This window comes from Malaclemys terrapin, chromosome 14 (genome assembly GCF_027887155.1).
Source record: "Malaclemys terrapin pileata isolate rMalTer1 chromosome 14, rMalTer1.hap1, whole genome shotgun sequence".
Classification (NCBI taxonomy): Eukaryota; Metazoa; Chordata; order Testudines; family Emydidae; genus Malaclemys; species Malaclemys terrapin.
The window spans coordinates 33,657,728-33,680,604 of NC_071518.1; the positions used below are offsets into that span (position 1 = coordinate 33,657,728).

The 22,877-nt window shown below is 39.6% G+C and overlaps 1 protein-coding gene across 5 annotated transcripts in view; it reads right to left on the bottom strand.

The window, feature by feature from the left end:
• Positions 1-707: 707 nt before the first annotated feature.
• Positions 708-22,877, bottom strand: part of PRMT7 (protein arginine methyltransferase 7) — a 44,224-nt gene continuing 22,054 nt past the window's right edge. For 3 of the 5 annotated variants that reach the window (XM_054049066.1, XM_054049067.1, XM_054049068.1), the window contains exons 9-18: positions 21,277-21,404; positions 19,931-20,069; positions 19,181-19,264; positions 16,436-16,483; positions 13,654-13,743; positions 12,069-12,230; positions 5,074-5,148; positions 3,356-3,516; positions 1,559-1,655; positions 708-929 (exon numbers count right to left, since the gene is read on the bottom strand). In XM_054049066.1, the coding sequence (XP_053905041.1) occupies positions 768-929; positions 1,559-1,655; positions 3,356-3,516; positions 5,074-5,148; positions 12,069-12,230; positions 13,654-13,743; positions 16,436-16,483; positions 19,181-19,264; positions 19,931-20,069; positions 21,277-21,404 (1,146 nt within the window). In that variant the 3' untranslated portion in view covers positions 708-767. Of the gene's footprint in view, positions 930-1,558; positions 1,656-3,355; positions 3,517-4,500; positions 4,657-5,073; positions 5,149-12,068; positions 12,231-13,653; positions 13,744-16,435; positions 16,484-19,180; positions 19,265-19,930; positions 20,070-21,276; positions 21,405-22,877 lie in introns of those variants that run through there. The other 2 variants (XM_054049069.1, XM_054049070.1) reach the window with 2 other exon arrangements.

Below are 22,877 nucleotides of genomic sequence, written 5' to 3' on the forward strand. Positions count from 1 at the left end.
CACCCCTTCTAAATTCCCATTACTCCCTTCCAGTTTTTTTGTCTGCAGCAGTTTTCAGTCAACTGTTGGGTAAAGGTCTCTTCAGAGCTGCAATGCCTTAGACACTGGCTGAATCCAAATGTTGTCACAAAATACTTTATCACAGACAACTTTTCTGTAATTAATCACAACCTGCAAAAGGTTTCTTGGTTATCTTTAAGTGGTGTCCCTTTCCATATTAAATGCACTACTTCATGAATTTTCCAACATATCCCATCATGGGATTTCTACTGATAGAGTCTGAAGTCAACATCCCATATTCTGAATAAAATAGTGACAGGTGCTATAGAAAACAGAGGTAAATAGATTAATTTTACTGTCCTAGCAAGGGACTAGATAAATTACCAGGTTAACTCATTTTCAACTAATGTCAAAGCAGGATTTAATCTGTTCATCCCTTAGGATGCTAAATTAATGTTTAAGATTTAAGAAATTTGCTTTAGATCTCCAAAATAACCGCAAAGCACTTCAGTTCTCATGCTATAGCAGGCAATGGCAGATGGATTTATAGTCCGATCAGCATTATGCCATCTGGCAAACCCAGCAAGTGCTTTTCTCTCTCCTTCTCCAGTTGTGTACTTTGAAAACAAAACCAGATATAGTTGAGGTAGGTTACAAAGCAGTCAGCTTGATCACAATAAAATCTTTGCTGTGAAAAGGAAACACTATCACCATCTCTCAATATATTTATTATAACTTAGAAAAGTGTCAAGTAAAAGCAGAATGTTTTATGATAATGGTTTAAAACTCATGGCAATCTCGCCTGTCTTTGGGTTAAAATTTATAGCGTACGTGATAGCACTAGGGAGGTCTGTCAGAGTTTCTGGTTCAAGTGCAGAACTGAAGAAATAGACAGCTTGCTTGCAGTGGGGATTCCATTTGCAACTGCCCTGTAGAAAAAAAGAAAAAATAATGCACGACTCCAAGACACTAAGCAGTAATACCCTGATACTCTTAAAAACAAGAGAAAAACAATTCTTGTCACCAGTCCAAACACACAGATCAACATTAACCATTGATTACATCCCTGTCAACTCTTACAGGAGTGAATATATTATCCATTTCCCCCACTGCAACATTTTGTATTGCACAGTGCAATGTGAAAAAGAAAACAATGTGGTCACAGCACACTTAGGGTGCGATGAAGTTAGTGAATATTTATTGTTCTTTTCCCTCAAATGTTTTGCTTTTACTGAATTAGGCAGAGCAAGAAGAATTAATCATAACTTCAAACTACAAATGGGTCTGAGCTGTGAATTTTAGCTCCAGAACTACAGGAGTGTTTGGATTTGGTTCAGACCTCTCTGTTTAAACTACTTTTTTCACATCTAAATAGACAATTCTACTTACATAGTACTACAATGAATTGTAGTGAACAACTAAATCTAATAAAAAGCAGCACCAAGTAAGAGAGAACCAAGACTGTGTGTCCAGGAGAGGTGGGTATTTCACTGTTGTAAGTCTATAAACCTTTTCCTTCCTCTCAAAGAATACAGGTTAAATGAAATTAAGAAAATACCTTTTCATCTGAAATCTGCACAAGTCCTGTGCTCACTGAGATATCAGCAGTCAGATGATATTCCATCCACAGAACTGCTCCATGGCTCTTCCCAGTCCTGGAAAGAAACAAGTAAATTGATTCTTTTCTGATAACTTTATAGAACACTTGTACCTAAAACAATGGCTCTATTTTTTGTGAACACAGTATTTGTGTTTTATGGTATTCACCCAATCAGTTGCCTGGGGAGGAGCTGAGTAGCTGAATAGGTCAGTCATGGATGGCAACTGTATAACCAATTGCTGACCTGTAAGTCTGACAAAATGCAGGGAAATGATATTGGAGCAGGCCATGAGTGTGTGTGTTTGGGTCCGTGATGATTAAAAATGCGTTCCAGGTTAGTAGGTAACAAGGCACACATTGACAGGGAATTCTCCTCCTCCTGCCTGGAAGGTTGGGTGGGAACGGGTTTCCTCTGCCTTCATACCACATCATTTCCCCCTTTTTTCCTGAATCCTACAGATGCCTTTACCACATCTGCTGTTTCACTTCACCCACCTCCTGCTCCACAGAGCTTGGCTGGAAGAGATAAATACAGGACCAAGTCTGCATTCTATTTTCCACCGAGCCCCCTAGTGCCTCAGGGGCAATCTCTGGCAGTATGGCTACACAAATCATGCTGCCAGGGAACACAGCTGGTGCTGAAGCACAGGGAACGTGCACGGAACACACACAGATGAGTCTGGCCTCTCATGGATCTCCATGATCCACAAATAACTCTCAAGTACCTGCCAACTTTGGGGGAAGACTTTACGATCTATTCTGTAAGGTGGGGACAAACCTCATCCTTGCAATAAAATGAGAATTCCTCTCCTATCAGGGGATCCTCGGAGTCTTCTCTACCAGAGCTCCGTCCTGTGAGTTTTACCACAAGAAGGTATGATCTGGGCCACGTAAGTACCCATAAAGTGTGTATCACACAGAGAAAGCCAAGTTACAGACATTTATGTTAGCATGACACAGTTTTGCCTTTAAATTTGAAGAGTAGAAGTCCTGAAGTAATGGAAGTTCAAACCAAGTTTTTTTACTTACAAGTTTTTTGCACTAGTTACACAGTATTTCAGAATTATAGCCTACACTGCAGAACTATTTGAAGTTACTTCAATTTTAGAGACATGTGGCTATGAAAAGCCAGTTGGAATTATCTCAAAATACACGCTGCATATAATATTTAAGTAAATGTGAACTAGCTACCTACAAAAATTGATAATTACAGCAAAGAATGTTATATACTTACAGCTAGTAAAATGAAACCACCATAATTTGGAAGATAAACCATGTGCTGGTTCAGAAAGAACTGATCAACCACAGAACAGATGGTTATATTTGGAAAGGGGAAATAAACACCCAGATCTTGGTCTGGTTGACCTAACCTATAAATTAATTCAATCAAACGGTTAATATTTAACTCATGGTAACATACTCTATATCCGTTTGCTCATATCCTCCTCCTTAATAACAGTGCTATTTTTAAAATACAAGTCCCTTTTCCAAGAAATGATGTACCTCTAATCTCTGTCCCAATTCCCTTTTACTTCAGCTGACAACTGACAGATCGCTACCCACGAAGGTAGGTAAAGCCTGGGTTTGAGGGTAGACAGCAAGAAGTTACAGTGGGGTGTAGTTTTGAGTTTCTGTGGCTTTTGCAACTTCAGGTCACACGTTTAATACTTACCTGTTACCTGTAGTAATGTATAAAGCATTTGAGTGCAAGCAAAGGAAAAACTCATTATGCTTTTCTTAGACAATAATTCTCACCTTAACAGATTTACAGAGCCATCTGTGCTGAGAGTTTGTTGTGGTACAGTCAGTCTGAAGTCAAATGTCATAACCTCTTGGGGGTCAGACAGTGATTTGCAAGGGTATTCCCACAATGGGTGAGGCTCTGCCTCTTTGGACTCCCTAAAATTCAGAGAATTCTGAGGAAAGAGAAAAAACCTGGTAAAGACAATCAAGTTTGCATCTGACAAGTACACTCCTTAATCAGTTATGCTGGGTATAATGTATGATGTGGTTTGTGTGCCTCCTAGCTAGACTACAACAACATAGATAAGCATGAAGACATCAGCCCTTCAAAGATTCCAACTAGTATACAGAATGCTGCATAAGTCTCATCAGCAACACAGACTATTGCAAAAACATAAGAACTGTTCTTCCTTCTCTAAACTTGATATTCTATGGGAAGCAAGTCAAGTTTATGTCTGTCCCTATCTTCAAGGCTCTCAATGGCCTGGCCCAGGTTGTCTAAAAGATCACCTAAAGCTCCAGCATGAGGACTGTGGTCAATAACTCTGGTCCTCAAACACAATAGAACTTCCAATCATAAGGGTAAAGCTTATTTTATACAGGAAGCAGAGATTTCTGAGCTTTCTTAGGTGCCAGTCTGAGGTTGTGGAACCAGCTCCCATCACAAACCTCATCACTTTCTGTCCCAAAAGCAAGGTACATTTCTTTGATCTGCATTCTCTAGCACTCACATTCCCTAGCAGCATTTCCATAAAAGTTTTAAAATGTAGCATTCCAAGACTCCATTGCACACACAATTCTCCCCTGGGAAGAGGAAAAGAGAAAGAATGACCCACACATTGGTTGCCCCAACTTTTTTGTTAACTGTAAAATCTGTATTAGAAGAACCTTCCTTCCTATCCACTATACTTCATAAGAGTATTGCCAAGTTACTTATACATTCATTTAGTTTCATGAAAACTCTGCTCTTGATAGAAAGATAAAGCAACTACTGGGACCTACCTACAGAAACGCTCTCATTTAACAGCTATAGCTCCACAGCAGATGAAGTGTCTCTATAACCAGTCACGTTAGAGAGGTCTTTCAGAAATGCTTGAAAATGACCATACACAATTTTTGCAATAAAGCTGATTAGTCCTCAGGCTTTCCAAGCTCACCTCGTTACTGGTAATGGGACATGCCAGTAAAGTTGGTGTCAAAGGATTAACCACTACTAGCCACGACCGCCAGTAAAGTTGGTGTCAAAGGATTAACCACTACTAGCCACGTCTCATCGCTGGTTCTTGGAAAGCGTCTGAGTCTAAGTAACTGCACTGATTACAAGGGTGTGAGGAAAAGAAGTTAATAAAACTATTGCTAGATGATTTGATTTCCAGCATAAAACGCAATTAACTTTGAGAATACATTTTCTAATCCCTATTTTGAATCAACAAAGACTATGTTTTTCTGAATGCTTGAAGACAGCAAAACAGCTTTGTCAGATCAAAAAGAAATACAAGGCTAGAAATCAAGAAAGGATTTCCCCCCCAGGAATTACGTTATGTCTAACTGAGAATACCACTGACATCACTTTAGGATGAAACAATGTTCTGTGTGTCACATGCACAGATGTAAAACACACATTATTCACTCATATCTTCCACTAAATTACAGCTCTTTTTCCTTGTAAAGTTAAAACTTAGCCATAATGTCACATTTTGCCTAAAGACTTTAGATGATCCCTCACTTACCTTAATCATGTCATCCATAATGTGAACATCAAACCCTTCACAGGTACCACATGGGCTTCGAATTCGCCACAAGTCCTAAGGAGGGAAAACAAGTATTCCTTTTAGGGAAGAATTTTAATTATGAACCAAGCTCTTAACTATATACTGCAGCCAGTTGAAAAAGATAGGAAAAGTATTTTTTTTTAAATGTGCTCAGACCAGTTGAATCAGGGGATTAATAATGGGACATATCACCTTCAATCTTTAGGTTGTAGGACAGAAAACAGATCCCGTTCAGGAGCAACCTAAGGTTTTTACTATCTTAGTTTGTTGGCTTTTGTTAAAGAATTGGTCTCAGTTCAGTTTCCAGAGGACAAATGCCTAAATCACAAGGGGTATCTTTTTGCTGTCTAGACACAAAGGGCATGTAGACGGTTATCCTTTCAGCGGTGGATCCTCCAGGTTGGGAGGCATGCTTATGGTGTGGAAACTCTGCATTTCTTCCACCTCTGCAGTTCCATCACTGTGGATTAATACAAGACTTCAGTTATCTGGCACTTTTCAATTTAATTTTTTCCTGTAATTCTTACATGAAGACTGACAATTTAAAGTGCTGTAACAGCACTTCACCTCAACCATTAAAATTGAAGAAACAAAACCACGTAGACCAGTGGTTTTTAACCTGTGGCCCACAGATCCCTGGGGAACTGCAGACTATGTCTAAAACTTTCAAAGGGGTCCACACCTCCATTCAAAGCTTTTTTAGGGGGTCTGCAAATGAAAAAAGGTTGAAAACCACTGATATAGACAAGCAGTTTTCCTAAATGAAAGAACATTTCAAATGTGTATTTTAGTTTTATTGTTGTAGCATAGGACTTCATTTTCATTCTTGCTTCCTATTTATTTGCTATTCAGCTATATCCTGATAAGACAAACCAAGCTGAGTTTACTGAAGATAAATAAATTCTACATTAATCATATTTTGTTAACCCAAAGTATTCCAGCCTCTGAAATCAACCCACCTATATGCATCTATGAAGTGAACTTTTTTTTCCCTTCAGCTAGACTTTTCCCACTCATGATCAACAGGAAGAAACAAACTTTTTTTAAACCACATGGTCCAAATGCCTGTCACATGAGTATTTTGGTTGAGGTTTAATAACCAGAGCTACATTAATGATAAGGCAACACTAGAATCAAAAGTTGAAGCCACTGAGAACTGGAGGGGTCCACAAGTGAACATTTTTTACTGAATTTTCTTTTTCTGGCTGTAAAGTTTGTTGCACTATTCCAGTCACAATCATACCAAGATCATCTACAAAATTACCTATTCTAGCTGGTTGAATGAATTTGGACAGACCAAAAAAAATTTTTTTGTGTGTGGCAGATCTAGTTTCAAAACACTTGCCTGAAAGTTCAGAGCAGCATCTATACATTTCACCCAGTAATAAGTACACCTTAGTACCTATCCTGGACGCACTGTGAGATTACTAAAATCAGGTTTTTAAGAAAATGCATATAGTGTGTAGTAGTGTTCCTAAATGACACTGTCATCTAAAATAAACCAATATATCAATTCTATTTCTACAGCCTGGAATCTGTATTACAATGATTACGAATGATAAGCAATCCTTTTAATACAAGTCAAAATGCTACCATACAGATGAATACAAAATTACCCTGCCCGCATACTCTGCCTTGCCTACTGGAAATCAGGAGGCAAGGAAAGAGGGTATACCGAAGTCAAATATTTTGGACAAGTAGACTAGGGGAGTGAAACAGGTTTCTGGTAAGGTGCACTGGTCCCAAATAACAAGTTGGATGCAGGAAAAGTGTTTTGTTTATGTAGTGGATGTTTGAAGAATTTGGGATTAATGCTCTATGAGAGATTTTTGCATATCCTTAACAGTTTTGTTTCAGAACTAAAAAAATGCTACTGTCACTAAAGGTATGGGTGTTTTTATAGTTCATTGAACTTTTATCACTGTTCAGAGCATAAAATAATAAAACACTACCTCTAAATGCACATACTAGAAACTTAACAGAGCAGATAATAAAATTGCTCAAAATATGATGTTATAGTCATAAAAATGATAATATTGCCATTGCTTTAAAACAGCGGGTGTGGCAGTTGTGCAATCCTAGAATCATAGAATATCAGGGTTGGAAGGGCCCTCAGGAGGTCATCGAGTCCAACCCCCTGCTCAAAGCAGGACCAATCCCCAGACAGATTTTTGCCACAAATGGCCCCCTTAAGGATTAAACTCACAACCCTGGGTTTAGCAGGCCAATGCTCAAACCAGTGAGCTAGCCCTCCCCATTGGATATCCTGCATGCATATCCACAACCATTCCTTCTGATGTAGGCCCTATTGAACGCTTACACAGGATGAAGCTTGAACCCCATCTTGTATCTAACAACATGGGAATGACATTTTGAGAGATGTGGCATTAATCAGATTAGAGTATGGCTCTAAATCATTAAAACCTACATTTCTCAGATATTATGCCTTCGATAAGGCAAGATGCAGTTTGTCAATGGAATAAAATTTATCTTTTGACAATAAATGCAGCATGGTCAAACTAAACCTCTGTTTGTAATTTACCATACTACTAAGAAACCACAGAACTAGAAGCACAGGTATAGTTCTGAATCTGGTCCCCTAAGACTACATCTTACACAGCAAAGAAAAAACCCCAGTTACTGAGTAACAGCCAACTTGGGCTCACAGGGTTGTTTCATTGCTGTGTAGACATCCAGGCTTCAGCTCTGGGAACCTCCCACCCCACAGAAAGTCTACATAGCAATGGAACAGCCCAGCGAGCCCAAGTCGGCTGGCATTGGCCAGCTGCGGGTTTTCTTTGCTATGCAGACATCCCCTCACAGACCAAAAGCTGACCAATTATGGAGCCTTTGTAGTAAATAAATCCTATTGTACTCTCTAGAATCTTGTGTTCTTCAGTCAAAAAAAAATGTACATCTTCCACTCAGGTTGGGAGAAAAAGCATTTAAAATACCTGGGATTAAAATATTCAAAATAGATTTGTGTTTCAGAAGGAAAGGCCGATATATTAAAGCCACCAGCTACAGAATCTTTCATACAAGATGTATAGGCAAGGCTCTAAATGAAGGATGTAGGCATTATTACCTCCTCAAGCAATTACCTGCAGTTTTGCTAGCTTCGCCCTCTCTTCCCCCAATAGATTTCTTTAGAAATCTGAACTGTTTTATGGTTCCTCAAAATGGACATTAGACCACCTTTGCATGCCTGGTGAGTTTATTTTACCCATCATATAGTTCTTTGTACTCTGCATTATGAACATATATAATATTCCCCTGGATATTTGAACACCACCACCCACTGAAGCCATGAAAAGCAGCCTTTGTTATGTCATCTGCTTCTTTGCTTATTAATGACACATTTTCCTGCAGCACACTCCAAAACCTGATCTCAAAAGTCCTTCCGAGTTGGGGCTCTCTTTCTTTCTTCCTCACCATACTTCTCCCTCCAGTCCATTATAGTTCTTACCATAAGGGTTAAGAATCCTAAAATAATTGTAATTGTAGGCTCAGACAGACACTTGGTGACAAAATCAGATAAAAAAAAAACTTTAAGATTGGTCTTCAATGGCACAGTGAATGCAGAGATAACTGCCACTAAAATCACCTAACAGAACGTTCTGGGAACATGTCAGTGTTCCAGATGAGTTGCTTCTGTACCTCGTTCTTTTTCAAATTGAACTTATCTGAAGAAATGCCAAAGTTTCATAATATCCCTAACTAAAATCTGTCTTACGGCATGCATGCTGTGTACTGAAATGTTTCTGAACCTTTAAACAGAACACAAATTGGGCACACGGTGCTTTGATGAAAAACGCACACTCAGACAAGCCATTACAGATGTAAGTGTTTAGTCTTCCACAGAAACACTGCAAACTGTTCTGTATTCTCAGAGCAGCCTAGACAGGAAGAGTAATAGGGTCCTAGGAAGAAAGAACAAACACCCCTGATCATCAAAACAAAGCTGAACAGTCATTTTAGAGGTCCATGGTATCAGATGCTACAGGAAATCTGAAAGCATGAAGACCTCTACAAAACGTGAGTGCTAGTTGCACAAAGTCTTTCCAGAATTCACAAAGAACTTTTACAACTCATTATTATAACAGACAACACATAGTATCAACTGAGGATCTGCCTCATTATTTCTTCAAAGAGGAATGAGGTGGGGGGAATATGCAAGGCTCTGTGAACTGCATATAATTTTGACATATTATTACAGCCTCTCCCTTTCTTGTGGCAGGATTCTATCACTCAGACAGAGGCAGAGTTATTTCTTATGAAGGATTTTACTAGCTATAGTGCTCTCAAAATTTCCCTTCAGCAACAGTTATTGGAAGACAGCAGCTTTTATTGTATCTAATGGGTCAATGAACAGGTAGTATTTCAGTTCAATGGTCATCTATTTACAAGACTGTTGTGCCAATCTTTAGTGGAGGAGCAAACTCACCAGTTTCAGAAAGACTCATTTTATTCCCATTTATTGCTATAAACAGTTAGCTCATCAATGTTTCTGCTCACACCAGGTCTTGTTCACTGAATTTCTACTTTACAAAGGTCACAGTTATGCCATGAGCCAGATAAAGACTGTTCTAAATTATGCTGAATGCATCAAAAGCTAGGGTAATTATGAAGCATCTCTAACCAGCCTTCTATCCAATAACCTTTAGTACATTTGAAAGGATTTAGATCAATAAGTGGAACAAATAATTTAGTGCAATTCTCTGGAATGGTGGTGAATTTCCCCGCTTTTATGACATTTGTCTTTTGGGTTTTAGATTGCTCTGGAACTTCTAGGGTTATTCAACAGTGGCAAGTATTAAGAAATGTACGCTTAACCTTTTCTTTAACTGCAGTCATCAGTTAGGTTATATTTTGTATAAAAACTGATCAAAGAAAGGCCTACAGAACAAATGGTTCCTGCTCTCCATTCATTCATGTTGCAGGAAGAAAAGGTGAAAATCAGCACACTCTCTGAGGGAGGGGAGAAGAACCCCACTACTATCTTTAGCACCATAAGATTTGTTAAATTACAGAGCTTTCTTGTACAATGAAATTTATTCAAAGCAGCTTAAATTTTCATAAGTGACTATGATTGTTGGTGCTTCAGTTTTTGAGTGTTCAACTTGACACATCATACAAGGGCCCAACTTTCAGAGGGTAGGAGCTCATCACTTTGTGAGAATCAGGCTTTTTCAATAAGTCTTGAGCTGGGCATCCAAAAATGAAGGCACCCAAAATCACTAGGAAAATTTAGGTCATGTCTATTTTAAAGCCATGCAGATACAGAATTCTAAACTAAGTAAATATTCTAACATCATGAGTTTCACTGTACATGCAAAAATATCCAAGGAATATTTACAGTATTAGTTGATTACCAAAACAAATTTGCTGCTTGACACACTTTGTTTAATCAAAAACAGACTTATGTTTCCAAAGCAGACAGCTTAGCAATACCAGTCAGGTTACATGGACCTGCCCTTCATGGATTTGTTCTCAGGAAGAAGAGCTAAACATCAAATGGCTGGATATGAAGATGAGTGTACAAGAAGTTTAAGGAGACTATCCTGCTCTAGATATGTATTTAACTGCCACTGCCAGCAAAGGGAGCTATGCACGCTTGTGCGTAACGAAGGAAGATATAACCCTAAGTCTGCAATGTTCTAATGTGCACCTTTATTCTTAATGGAAGAAAACTCATTTATCTATTGTTCTGTTTTGTGTGAGTGCAACACATTAATGTTTTGTAATGTTATATTTTATAACACACTATATTTGATATGACACACACTAAACAGCTCTAAACAGCTCGTCTTTCCTCAGGATAAGAAACTTTTTATATGATGGAGACAAAGGCAACACTGATTAATAGCTATGGAAAGACTAAGGATCAATACAGATTATTTACACATACAAAAGACATTATACATTTTTAATGAACTACAGATGTCTTGTCTGAATGGCTTTTCTACCCTCACTATGAGTGATAGGTAAATTTGGCTAGAGATGTACAGGGAGGTAAATACACACGTGTTGTAAAACAGGGACTAATCCCAGGTCTCCCAAGTCCTAGGTAAGTGCAAAAACCTGGACCATCCTTCCTCTGGTCTACTGTAAAGCAAATCCACGTGATGATCATGCATCTCCTCATTTGATCAACTTGAAAAAGAAGTCACTTTTCTCTAAGTTCTTTTAAAAACCTATTGTGGTTACAAGCAACACCTATGATTCCTAAAATAGAAATGGGAGAGGAGCTAGTACATAAGATAATTATTAAGATGTGGTCCATGAGATGAAAAGGTTGAGATTCACCCCTCCACTAGAATGTTGCAAACTTAATATTAAAAATTACTATAAAGTTGCTGTAGCCTGCCCAGTCTTATAATTGAAAAGTGTCATTTATAGTTTAACTTACAGTTTTTCAGAACACAGCACTTACTGGCAAAACAATTTTGATTTATTTCCAATAGTTTCTCTTCACTCTTCAGATCAATTTAAAAATATTCACACCATTTAATTATAAAAAAAACCCCCAAAACCCTTCAGTTTCAAAGTAACTGAGAATCTTGGTTTCTGCTGTGCAGAGGGAATGTAAAAAATAGCAGTGTTTCAGTTGTTGAATGGTCTTTAAAAAATGCAGTCTTCCATTCTGAAGTGCTTTTAACTCTCTGAAGCACAGCTCCTAATGAATGTGTAAAACAGTGTGTGCCACGCAGACTGCTAAAAACTTAATTGGTTCTGCCAATAAAAAATAAGTTCAGGTCAAGATAAGGACTGAAATGACAACACACTACCTTCAATCTGAGATGTCAAATTGCTCTCATTGTGCTCTGTTGTGATGCTGAAAATACAAGGTGCTCAGATATGATAAACCTGAAATGTAAAATACTGTTGACGAGAGCCAATTCGGTTCAGTTTTGGCTATGTAAATATAAACTGCATAATTCCAACCATCTCACCTTGAACTCCACGACCATCATATAAAGGGAAGCAGACTGTGGCAGGACAGTGACACCATTTGTGAGGTGGGCTGCCACTGCTGTCCTAGCATACAGGAAGTATAGGTTGTGCCATGGTAACAGGCTTGTAGTGAAAAACGGTTCTCCAATGAGGACTGAGACCTTGACAAAAAGGAAAGGCAAAGCCATTTTAAAAAAGGAATAAAGACTCAAATAAACAAGCAATTTACAGAACTCCTAACTTGTCATATTGCAATGTTAGTACGTAAAGCCATCCAAAAGTGAGGCTCCCTTTTGAGGCTGCATATTCTGTACTGCAGAATAGACAAGTGTATCTGTTTTTTAGAATTCACTGGCAAACAAAGGTATTTTCCTATAATACTAAGTGTGAGGCAAATGTAATTATGATTAGATCAGAAGAGTTTTGTAACTGAATTCTGATAATCTGTAGTATTTGAACTTAAGGATGTGAGCAAGCAACACTTCTAGACAGTCAGTCTTTGACCCTGGGTTCAGGATATTTAACTGTTCCACGTACAGCTCATCCACATATAAAAGTTGTGCCACTCTGGCTTTAACTTATCCCCTAGTGTGAATGCAGTTCTACTGATACAGATGTGCTAATACAAGTATAGCTTATTCTCATGCAAGTATAATGTACCTTTATACCAGTAGAACTACGGCCTTGCTAGGGGTTGGTTGTACAACTCTTGTGGTTAAAAATAAATCAGCACACTAACCAACAGTTAGTATTACCATAACACCTAGGAGCCCTGCTCATGGATTAAGATCCCATTGTGCTCGATCCTGTGCAAACACAGAACAAAGAGCTGGTTCCTGACACAAAGAGCTTGGAACTTGTGTATAAAACACGAGAGGATGATGATGAATACTGAGAGGTGGAGAACCACAAGGAAACAATGAGACAATACTGGTCAGCATGAGAGGCAGTGGTCTCAGCACATCAGTCGCTTAACCAGTGTCAAGTTTTTTGTGGTCATCATGGCAAAGGAAAATTTTAAAGGAGGGTTTTGAAGGGGGATGAGGTAGCATTGCAGGTGTTTACGGGAAGCTCCTTCCAAAAATGAGAGGCAGCGTGGGAGAAAATACAAAGGTGCTTGTTTAGAAATGTAACAAGTGAGTGATGGAGGCTGGCATCATGGGCCAATCAAGGCAGGAGTCAACTTCTCAACAGTGAATAATAGAGGATAGGTAAAGTGGGGATAGGCCATGAAGGGTCTTGAAAATGAAGACAAGTAGCTTTGTTTGATGCAAAGGACAAGGGGGAACTGGTAGAGGGATATAAAGTGGGCATGGCACGGTGAAAACAACAGGTTAGGAAAATGATCTTTGCAGATACATTCTGAAGGGATATGAGTGAAGACCAGGCCTCATTTATTTTTCAGTGGGACAAAATCTGGACTACCTACTCACTGTTGCACCACAGACATGAAGAGAATGCACAGACAGCTTTGGCTTTAACAGCATTGATTGGAGCTATTCTATCCCAATAGAAAGGAAAGGTACTTTTCAGTCTGTTTATTTTAAGTGGTTTTAGTGCCAAAACAGAACAAGTGTTACTTACCTTTTTATCTTCCAAATCAGAAGCAGTCAGTAATTCAGGACGTTTCTCTATTATTTTAATTTTATCTCCTACATGGTTGGCTTTAAATATCTTAAAGAGAAAAGTAAGTCATTTATACTTTTTCCTTTAGTACAACTTTGAGTATTTCATATTTTGACTTTAGAATAAGCTACTATTTTAAACAACGTTCTGAAGATGGAAACCACCATCTGGAAGGTAAATTCATAAACCCAAACTAATTAGTGGTTCTTCTCAATGTGAGCGTTCAGTAAACAAATACCAGAATAGGGAAAATACTTTTGAAATATATATAATCTTATTTTAATTAAGTAATGATACATCTACAGATAAATTTTAATCACTCATGCCCAGAAACAAGGTAAGTAAAAACTATGCCACGCTAGATCAAACCACTGATATATCACATCAGTTATCTGGCCTTTGTCATGGCCTATATCTGATATTTCACTAAGACAGGAGTCAACAGACAACATGCACCAGGCTTCAGTAAGTGTTCTGTTTGTGTGGCATATGTTCATGTTGGAGACTTCCTGCTGTTAATAGAAGAATCACTATATGTCTACCGCACTGTTATTTTTATATGTATCTATACATATACACACTTTTGTTTAATGATCAGAATTGTATTTTGTTACCAGAACACTACATCATGGCATCACCATTAATTTCTCATTTTTAACGTTGGAATCAAAGGACTGGAAGGGACCTTGAGAGGTCATCTAGTCAAGTCCCCTGCACAGTATTTTTTAGACCATTCCTGTTTGTCTAACCTGCTCTTAAAAATCTCCAATGATGGAGATTCCACAACCTCCCTAGGCAATTTATTCCAGTGCTTAACCACCCTGACAGGTAGGAAGTTTTTCCTAAAGTCCAACCTAAACCTCCTTTGCTGCAATTTAAACCCATTGCTTCTTGTCCTATCCTCAAAGGATAAATGAGAATCCCATACCTGGACACCACCATAGAAAACTATATTTCTTTAACACAGACACTGCAGTCTGGAAACTTTGCAAATGTGAATGGTTTCCTACGTTTTTCACAAAGTCGGAGACTTACATTTTTCAGGATCTGAGTCAGCAAGGAGATACTAGCTAGGGTTAAGGACCATATCAACGCTTCATGCTTCCGGGATTAAATCAATCTCTATTAGTGATTAGGATGAGATCTTCATGTGGGGGCAGATTATCCTCCAACTACCTACTGCAGGGTTTCTTGCACCTTACTTTGAAGCATCTGGTGCTGGCCAATGTCAGAGGCAGGATACTGGACTAAGGGTTGGATCAAGTATAGCAATTCCAATGGTCCCAGTGTTAACTGGAGTCACAGGCATAAACCTCAATACAGAGATGACATTATCCCCAAATTTCTTTTCCTTATAGTGCCTCACAACCTTGAAGAGCTTAAGTGAATACTGATAGCTCTTTCCATATATACCACAAACACAATGCAATACATATGAGATGCTACTATACTAGAATAATCTGCTTTATTATTAAAGGAACCTAAGCATCAGATATCAGAGGTAAATAAATCAACTGTATAAATTTTTAGACTTACTGACATCACCTGAATTCTCTTAGCCATAAGAACGGCCATAATGGGTCAGACCAAAGGTCCATCTAGTCAAATATCCTGTCTTCCGACAGTGGCCAATGCAGGTGCCCCACAGGGAATGAACAGAACAGGTAATCATCAAATGATCCATCCTGTCGCCCATTCCCAGCTTCTGGCAAACAGAGGCTAGGGACACCATTCCTGCCCATCCTGGCTAATAGCCATTGATGGATCTATCCTCCATGAATTTATCTAGTTCTTTTTTGAACCCTGTTATAGTCTTGCCCTCCCCAACATCGTCTGACAAAGAGTTCTACAGGTTGACTGTGGATCACGGATAAATACAGAATGCATGGATTAATAGTCCTCCTTATACATCAAAGCCCTTTTCAAAAGTAGATGCTAATAGTCACATTTTACAGAAAAAGAAACAGAGAAAGTGACTTGCCACGGTCACACAGCAAGCCAGCATCAGAGTTGGGAACAGAAACCCATCTCTCAATTCACTGGACCATACTGCCTCATCTCCTAATGTAGTAGTGCACCCGATTCTGAGAGATGCTGAACACATTCCACTCCCATTAGAATCAATCAGAATAGAGGCCGCTTATCACCTCTAAGGAGGCACTCACCCTTTTGCAGAGTCAAGGACACTAACTGCATACTGTGACCTCAGCAGAGCATTGTGGATATCATGGTGAGTCCAATCACCTCACCAGGTGATTGTTTGTAGGTCATCTGACCTCTCACAGCTACAGATGGTCTAGCTCCAAAGTATCAATAATACTACTGCCAAACGCATTATTTGGTTTTGGAGGACAGATTGTTTTTGGAGTGAGGGGGATGGAGGAAAAAGATGATCAGTTAGACACAGCTTTTGCTCAGTACGTCAGTTTTGTAACACCTGACAATTTTATTCTCACGGTTTCTACAGGAAGGGGACATTTTGAACATTGACTACTAGAAAATCTGAAGGCAAATTAAACAAACTCGAACGACTGATGCTACTTTGGTATATTGCACAATTTTTCCAAGGAAGTCTTGTCAAATTGGATGATCAAATATGTTAAAGTGGATTTCATCCCTGGATTGCCAATGCACCCATGACCATCGTTATTTATCTGGCATGCCTTGTGTGCTGGACATGAGATTGTGAAACCTATAGGGAGTCCATTTATTTGTTTAAGTAAAAGGATTAACTACTCACTTTCTCCATGAGACAATGGGATACTGCAGAGTTCTCTACTGTAAACACCTAGAGAGAAAACTGTACAATCAGTCATACTGGCTTAATCATTCAAAATGCATTAAAATGACTTCATACCTATTCAGTGTTATGGTTTTGTGGCATGCTCATAAATATCCAAGTGAACTACACATGCTCATTTTTAGCTCATGACACCAATATATATTTCCCTTTTGTCACATTGTCTCTACATAATACGATTACTGCAGAACTACAAGTTAAACTTTGCTTGCACAGCTGTAAAATGAACAAAATTTGACTGTAGAACATTGATATTTGTTCTAGTCTTTCCCACAGGAAAATCTATCTTATTTTCTTAAAATTAAATTGCAACAGAACCTCATTAATCCAAATTCTGGTTAATTGCAAATCCAAAAATCCACACTACACAGATTTCAGAATTTGCAGTTTATTGAAGCACAGACTACCAAGATTCTGCTACAGTTGGGGTTGGGAAGGACAGATCACACTGCCTGTGGGACAATAGATGTGTCATTATGTCAACTCCTGGTCCCACTCCAGTACTTAATGACCACCTGAAACAGGGGTAGGGCACTTACAACTGGCCATAATGCCAGTGCTCCACCCCCACTGGGTCTCACTCCTTAAGTGTGGCTTAATGGGATCCTACTGTACTAGTTGGAAATACCACTGAAATGCACTACAGCATACACACCTTTTGACCTATGGGCACCCAGTCTAGACTTAGTCAAAATTTTCCTATATTTGACATCTCATTAGTTCTCATTTTTTCTTCTTTAGAGCTTGTTATTAAGTTATAAGCGTTCTCCAAGTCTGGTGCACTTGGGAGATCTTTTCATGTGTTTAAGTATTTCAAAGGAAATGAAGCATATACCCATCCACCTGCCATGCCCAGAGGACAGCTTTACTTCACTTTGCATATCAAATTTGGACGAAATTGCCACCTGAATCCTCCATAGTTATACCACTGCTTCCATTAATATTCATGACTGAAGAAGACACCCAACTGTACACTTCTACCCCTCAGAAGACCCTTGCTAAAAGTCTCCAGAACACCAAGATGAATTTCTCACAAATGGAAGATAGGTGCAGCAGCCACACACCAGCCTGTTGTCAGCCCAGGATGAGTCACAAGTGAAGCTATGTGCATAGCTGAATAACACCAGATCATGTGTGTAATTTGGGCTTTGAGACGTCGTGGAGAATGGTTGCCAGCCACTTAACTCACGGAGTAGTGCAGCCATCATTTTTCTGCCAGACAAAAGCAAAATACTTGCATTTGCCTACTGAAGGACTTGCTTTGCCAGAGACCTGTGCCTAAATGGCAAAACACTGTTGAATACTTTCTCTCTCACTGCATCTTTTATGATTGTTAGTTTAGGCATCAAATAGCAATAGCATGCAGCTGTGAGAATATCTGAGCACCTAGGGCAAACCCAAGTGTTCAATATGTGTTAACTAGAGACACCAAAGTACTATTGAAGAGGGAACATTCCCTTCCTCAATCAGGGGATTACTTTTTAGAGCACAATTTTCAGAAACTACCTTAGAGACTGACATTAATCACTTTTCATTTTTGGGTCATCATCCTTGCTGTTGATTACAAACAATTTAACTAAGTTAATTTCAACAGTTGCAAGGAAAAGTGCTGGCAATCTGGGTGTTTTGGAATCATGAGCTAGTTAGTTTATTGAAGAGAGTCACTGGAATAGGCTACCACATGGTTATGCTTAGGCTTAGGCTTGTCACTAGACTAGAACTTAACCTGTCAAAATCTCAGGTACTGTCAAGTAGGGTGATATAGTGGAAACTATATCGTTGTGACTGATCAGGGACTCTGCAGTTTTATTATGCACAGTCTTTTTACACTTACACTGTAGATGTGCATTTCTTAAACACTGCCCAATTATCAACTCTACAGAGCTGCATTATCTATTTTCCTCCACTAATTCACTCTCATACTTACAGATTAGTGAAGGTATTAAAAGCTTAAATAAAAAAAAAAACCTTAAAAAAAAAAGGAGTGAGAGAAATGGTTTGGGCCTCAATCCACACACAGGTGGATATCACAAATGGATCATCTAGCAAATAGCATAAGAAACTCATACGGGGTGATGAGATGTGCCCAGCTAGTTCCCAGCTATTCAGTCTCAGAGTGAAGTACGTTTTCATTGGAATGACCCTGTCAGAAAATGAAACTAGAGGCGTCACAACAGCCCAATTGTGGCTGGGGAGAGGAAGTGCGTGAGGGAAGGGGAATGGATGTGAAACACGTAGGTAACATACATAAAATACTTTGAGTACTGGGTGCATCTCACAGTTACACTCACTCCATTTCTCACTAGAGGATAAACCTAATCCCACCCCAGAATAGCATAGGAATGGTAAACAACAAAAGGAGAAAGTTACCTACTCTTCTTACAGTGAAATGAACATTAACAGCAAGAGGGGTAATTCAGAAAGGAACCAATGAGGAAACGCAGGACACAGCTGGAGCCTTTGGCTACAGTTTGGGTTATAAGTAACCAAAAAACGGCAGCTGCTCCTGCTATATAGTGTAGAGTTTGGATGTCACATACAGCTGAAGTTCACCTCCACTGCTGATCTAGTGGACTGGACCTGAATATTACTAAAAAGCAACACTGAAATGTTCCAAAGGACTGAAAACATCTGTCTAAAAAATAAAGACCAGAAAAACCAACTGGAAGCAGTGAAGCATTATACCTGCTCTGCTCCAAGATACTGAGCCAGCAGAGGAAGCAGGCTGCCGTCACTGATGCAGAGGCAAATACTGTCTTTTTCCAGCACCTGCAGAAAATAAGACAAGATGTCAGCATTATTCTTATTCCAGATTAAAAAGTTTTCAGATAGAATTTCTAGACTTGTTTGTTTGTTGAAACTTAGCCAAAATTTAACACATTCCTCTAAGACAATAGGGATTTGGGGAGCTAAAAACCAAACCAAGAAATATCATCTGCAAGAGTTTTTTCCAAGCTGAAATTCAGAATATAAGATTTTAACAGAGGAGTACCAGAAGTGTTTATATCATGCCCAAAGTAGGTTGCAGAGAACTTACTACTCATCACACATGTACAAAACTCATGTTTTAGTTTCCTCTTGCAGTTACTAAAAGCCTGTCTGTGTCTCTTAGTGACTACTCTCAATAGCAGGGACTCTTTCATAAATAAATTACAGAACTAGAATGGTTTCACATTTATAAGTCTTGTGGATATCTGCAGTTCAAAATAATTTGATACTAGATATTTCATGACTAAGTCTGATTTAGTGTTTCTAGCTCAGACAAAATGCAGTGTGCATTGTGAACAAACCTAGCACATACTCCCTTCGGAAAGGAACATGAACCACCCAGTAGTAATCTATTGGAATGGAAAGATGCACATGGACACCCTGGTGGAGAGAGCAAGAGAGAGAAAGAGTTGATGTCACCATGAGTGGTGGAAGAACCGCACTTACTGTCATCAGAGCCTGGATGTATTGGTTTGTTCGATTCTGATCATTTAGCTCTCCAAAGCGTGGCCTGTTCCAAAGCAGATGAGCCTGACAGCTACAAAGAGGACTCCCAACATAGGCATCTTTTTTGTCCTCTTCATTTCTAAAATAGAATATGAAAAACCTTGTATGCAGTGTTGTTGTAGCTGTGTCAGTCCCAGGATATTAGAGACATGGTGGGTGAGGTAATACCTTTAACTGGTGAGAGAGACAAGCTTTCAAGCTTATAGCTCTGTGTAAGTTCGAAAGCTTGTCTCTCTCACCAATAGAAGTTGGTCCAATAAAAGATATTACCTCACCCACCTTGTTTCTCATGAAAAACATTGACTAGAGTATCGAGTTATATGCTGTTCCAAATCAGCGAATGTGTGTGTTCTAACCAATGAACATATGAAATACAGATTACAGATGGCAGTTTACTAGACATGCTTTCCTGAGGATTTTTAAATCTGTCTCTGTATTTTTGCATCCAATGTTATCAAGCTTTTATCCGGCCTTCATTTTTAAAAGAATGAGCATCCTACTCACTTCTATGGAAGAGACCAGGTGCTCAGAAATTGTGAAAAAAATCAGGCTGCTAGTTTAGGTGCCTAAATATGGAAAAAGAAGTCTAACTTTAGGCACCTGTTTTTAAAAATCTTGTCCCCTGTTGTCATTATGACTTAAATACTGAGTGAGTTTCTCTATCTTCACGATGAGGTTGATGGTCTTGCCAAATTGTGTGGGATTGACATTAGCTGTTTTCATGCTCTCTTCATGATTTACTTGACTTTCTAATCTTATTGTAAGAATTATAAATTATAAGGTCAGAAGGAACAACTGTGATCATCTAGTGTGACCTCCTATATGACAGAGGCTATATGACTTCTCCGAATTCATTACTGTTTGAATGATTGAGCTACACAGGGTCCTGTTAGGAATTGGGTCTTGTTCCTGTTACAGAACACTGAAGACAGACATGCTAAGTACCAGAGACAAGGCAGGGTCCCTTAGAAACTCAAATTGTGCTCTAGCTACTGCGCATATTTTTTTACTCCAGTCCCACCAAGTGGCTTTCTGTTATCTGCTAGCATGTTTACCCTACTCCATAATTTAAGTGATATTGCTATACATAAATAGGGAATCTATGATGATGGAGAGGAGCCTACAAATTCAACCCTTGACTATGAGACCTGGCAAAGTAAGTAATGACTTTAGTTTCTTGCCTTCATCCTTCCCCAAAATACCCAAGCTTTTGGGTAGCAGCACAGACCCATAACTTCACATCATTAGTTTGAGCACCAGCTCCTCTCCCTCACATCTATAGTTACCTGGCCTTCTGGAGCTTATACCACACGGAATATTCATCACGGTATGCAGTCAGGTACACATTCTCACCCTGAAGAACTGGCTCCTCATTTGGAAGAAAATATACACACTGCATCCAATGATCTCTCCACTGGAAACAACAAAAACCCAGGTATTTGTTTGTAAGTAATTAAAAGTGATCTTCATTCAACAACAAATACTCCAGTTTGGTCCAAAGAGAAGTTATCCCAGTTCTAGTAAGCACTGGCAGGACTTTGCAATACCAGCCAGTAAATGAATGAGTGTGGCAATCACTGTTCTATTTCAATAGTACTGAGAAAGAGGTGGATGCTGTAAATGCAAATGCAGTAAGCAAATGCTTACATAGAAGATGTGTTATGCCAAATGGAATGGATGTCAGCCAATAAGCTTGCTGGATAGCTAACCATTATTCTTTAAGTAAAAAAAAAAAAAAAAAAAAAAAAACACACCAACCCCAAAACCCATAAAATAGCACTTATAAAGTGCAAGAGAGAGCTACCCTTCTCCCACCCCCCCACAGCAACATACACTAGCCCAGTGGTTTTCAAACTTTTTTTCTGGCGACCCAGTTGAAGAAAAGTGTTGATGCCCACGACCCAATGGAGCTGGGGATGAGGAGTTTGGGGCATGGGAGGGGCTCAGGGCTGGGGCAGAGGGTTGGGGTGCATGGGTGAGACCAGGAATGAGCAGTTCAGAGTGTGGGAGTACAGGGCTCTGGGCTGGGAGTACAGGCTCTGGGGTGGGGCTGGGGATGAGGGGCTTAGGGTGCAGGAAGGGGCTCTGGGTTTGGGCGGGGGCTCAGGGCTCGGGCAGGGGATTGGGGCATGGGCTTACCTCAGATGGCTTGCAGTCAGTGGTGCAGCAGGGGTGCTAAGGCAGGCCTCCTGCCTGTCCTGGCACCACGGACTGCGCTGTGCCCCAGAAGCAGCCAGCAGCAGGTCCGGCTCCTAGGCAGAGGTGCACAAGTGGCTCAGTGTGGCTCTCGTCCGCAAGCACCCTCTACCCCCAGCTCCCATTGGCCGAGAGCCGGTGCTCAGGGCGGGGGCAGCTCGTGGAGCCCCATGGGCCCCCGCCTAGGAGCCGGACCTGACACTGGCCACTTCCGGGGTACAGCACAGTGTCAAAACAGGTACGAACTAGCCTGCCTTAGCCGGGCAGCATCGCCGACGGGACTTTTAATGGCCCACCGACTTTTAATGGCCCAGTCGGTGGTGCTGACCAGAACCGCTGCGACCCAGTGCCTGGGTCGCAACCCACAGTTTGAAAACCACTGCATTGTCCAGATAATGAAACCAATTGCACCACATTTTGTCATTTTGGAAATCTTCTGAAAAGGCTGTTTCAGACAACGTTTGGGTTTCAAAAATCCCTATGGAACATTGCCAGGCTTCCAAGATGGCCATTATCATGTCTGCTTTTTAACTTTCATTTCAGGTAGCTGTTTTCATTAGCCTTTTCCCCTCCATTATTGTCAGTTTGTCTATTGTCTTAATAGTAAATGTATTCCTAAAAAGCAAGTCTGTGCTCCAATAGTGATTAATACAAATATAACTTCAACCCAATACCGGCATATAAACTCACT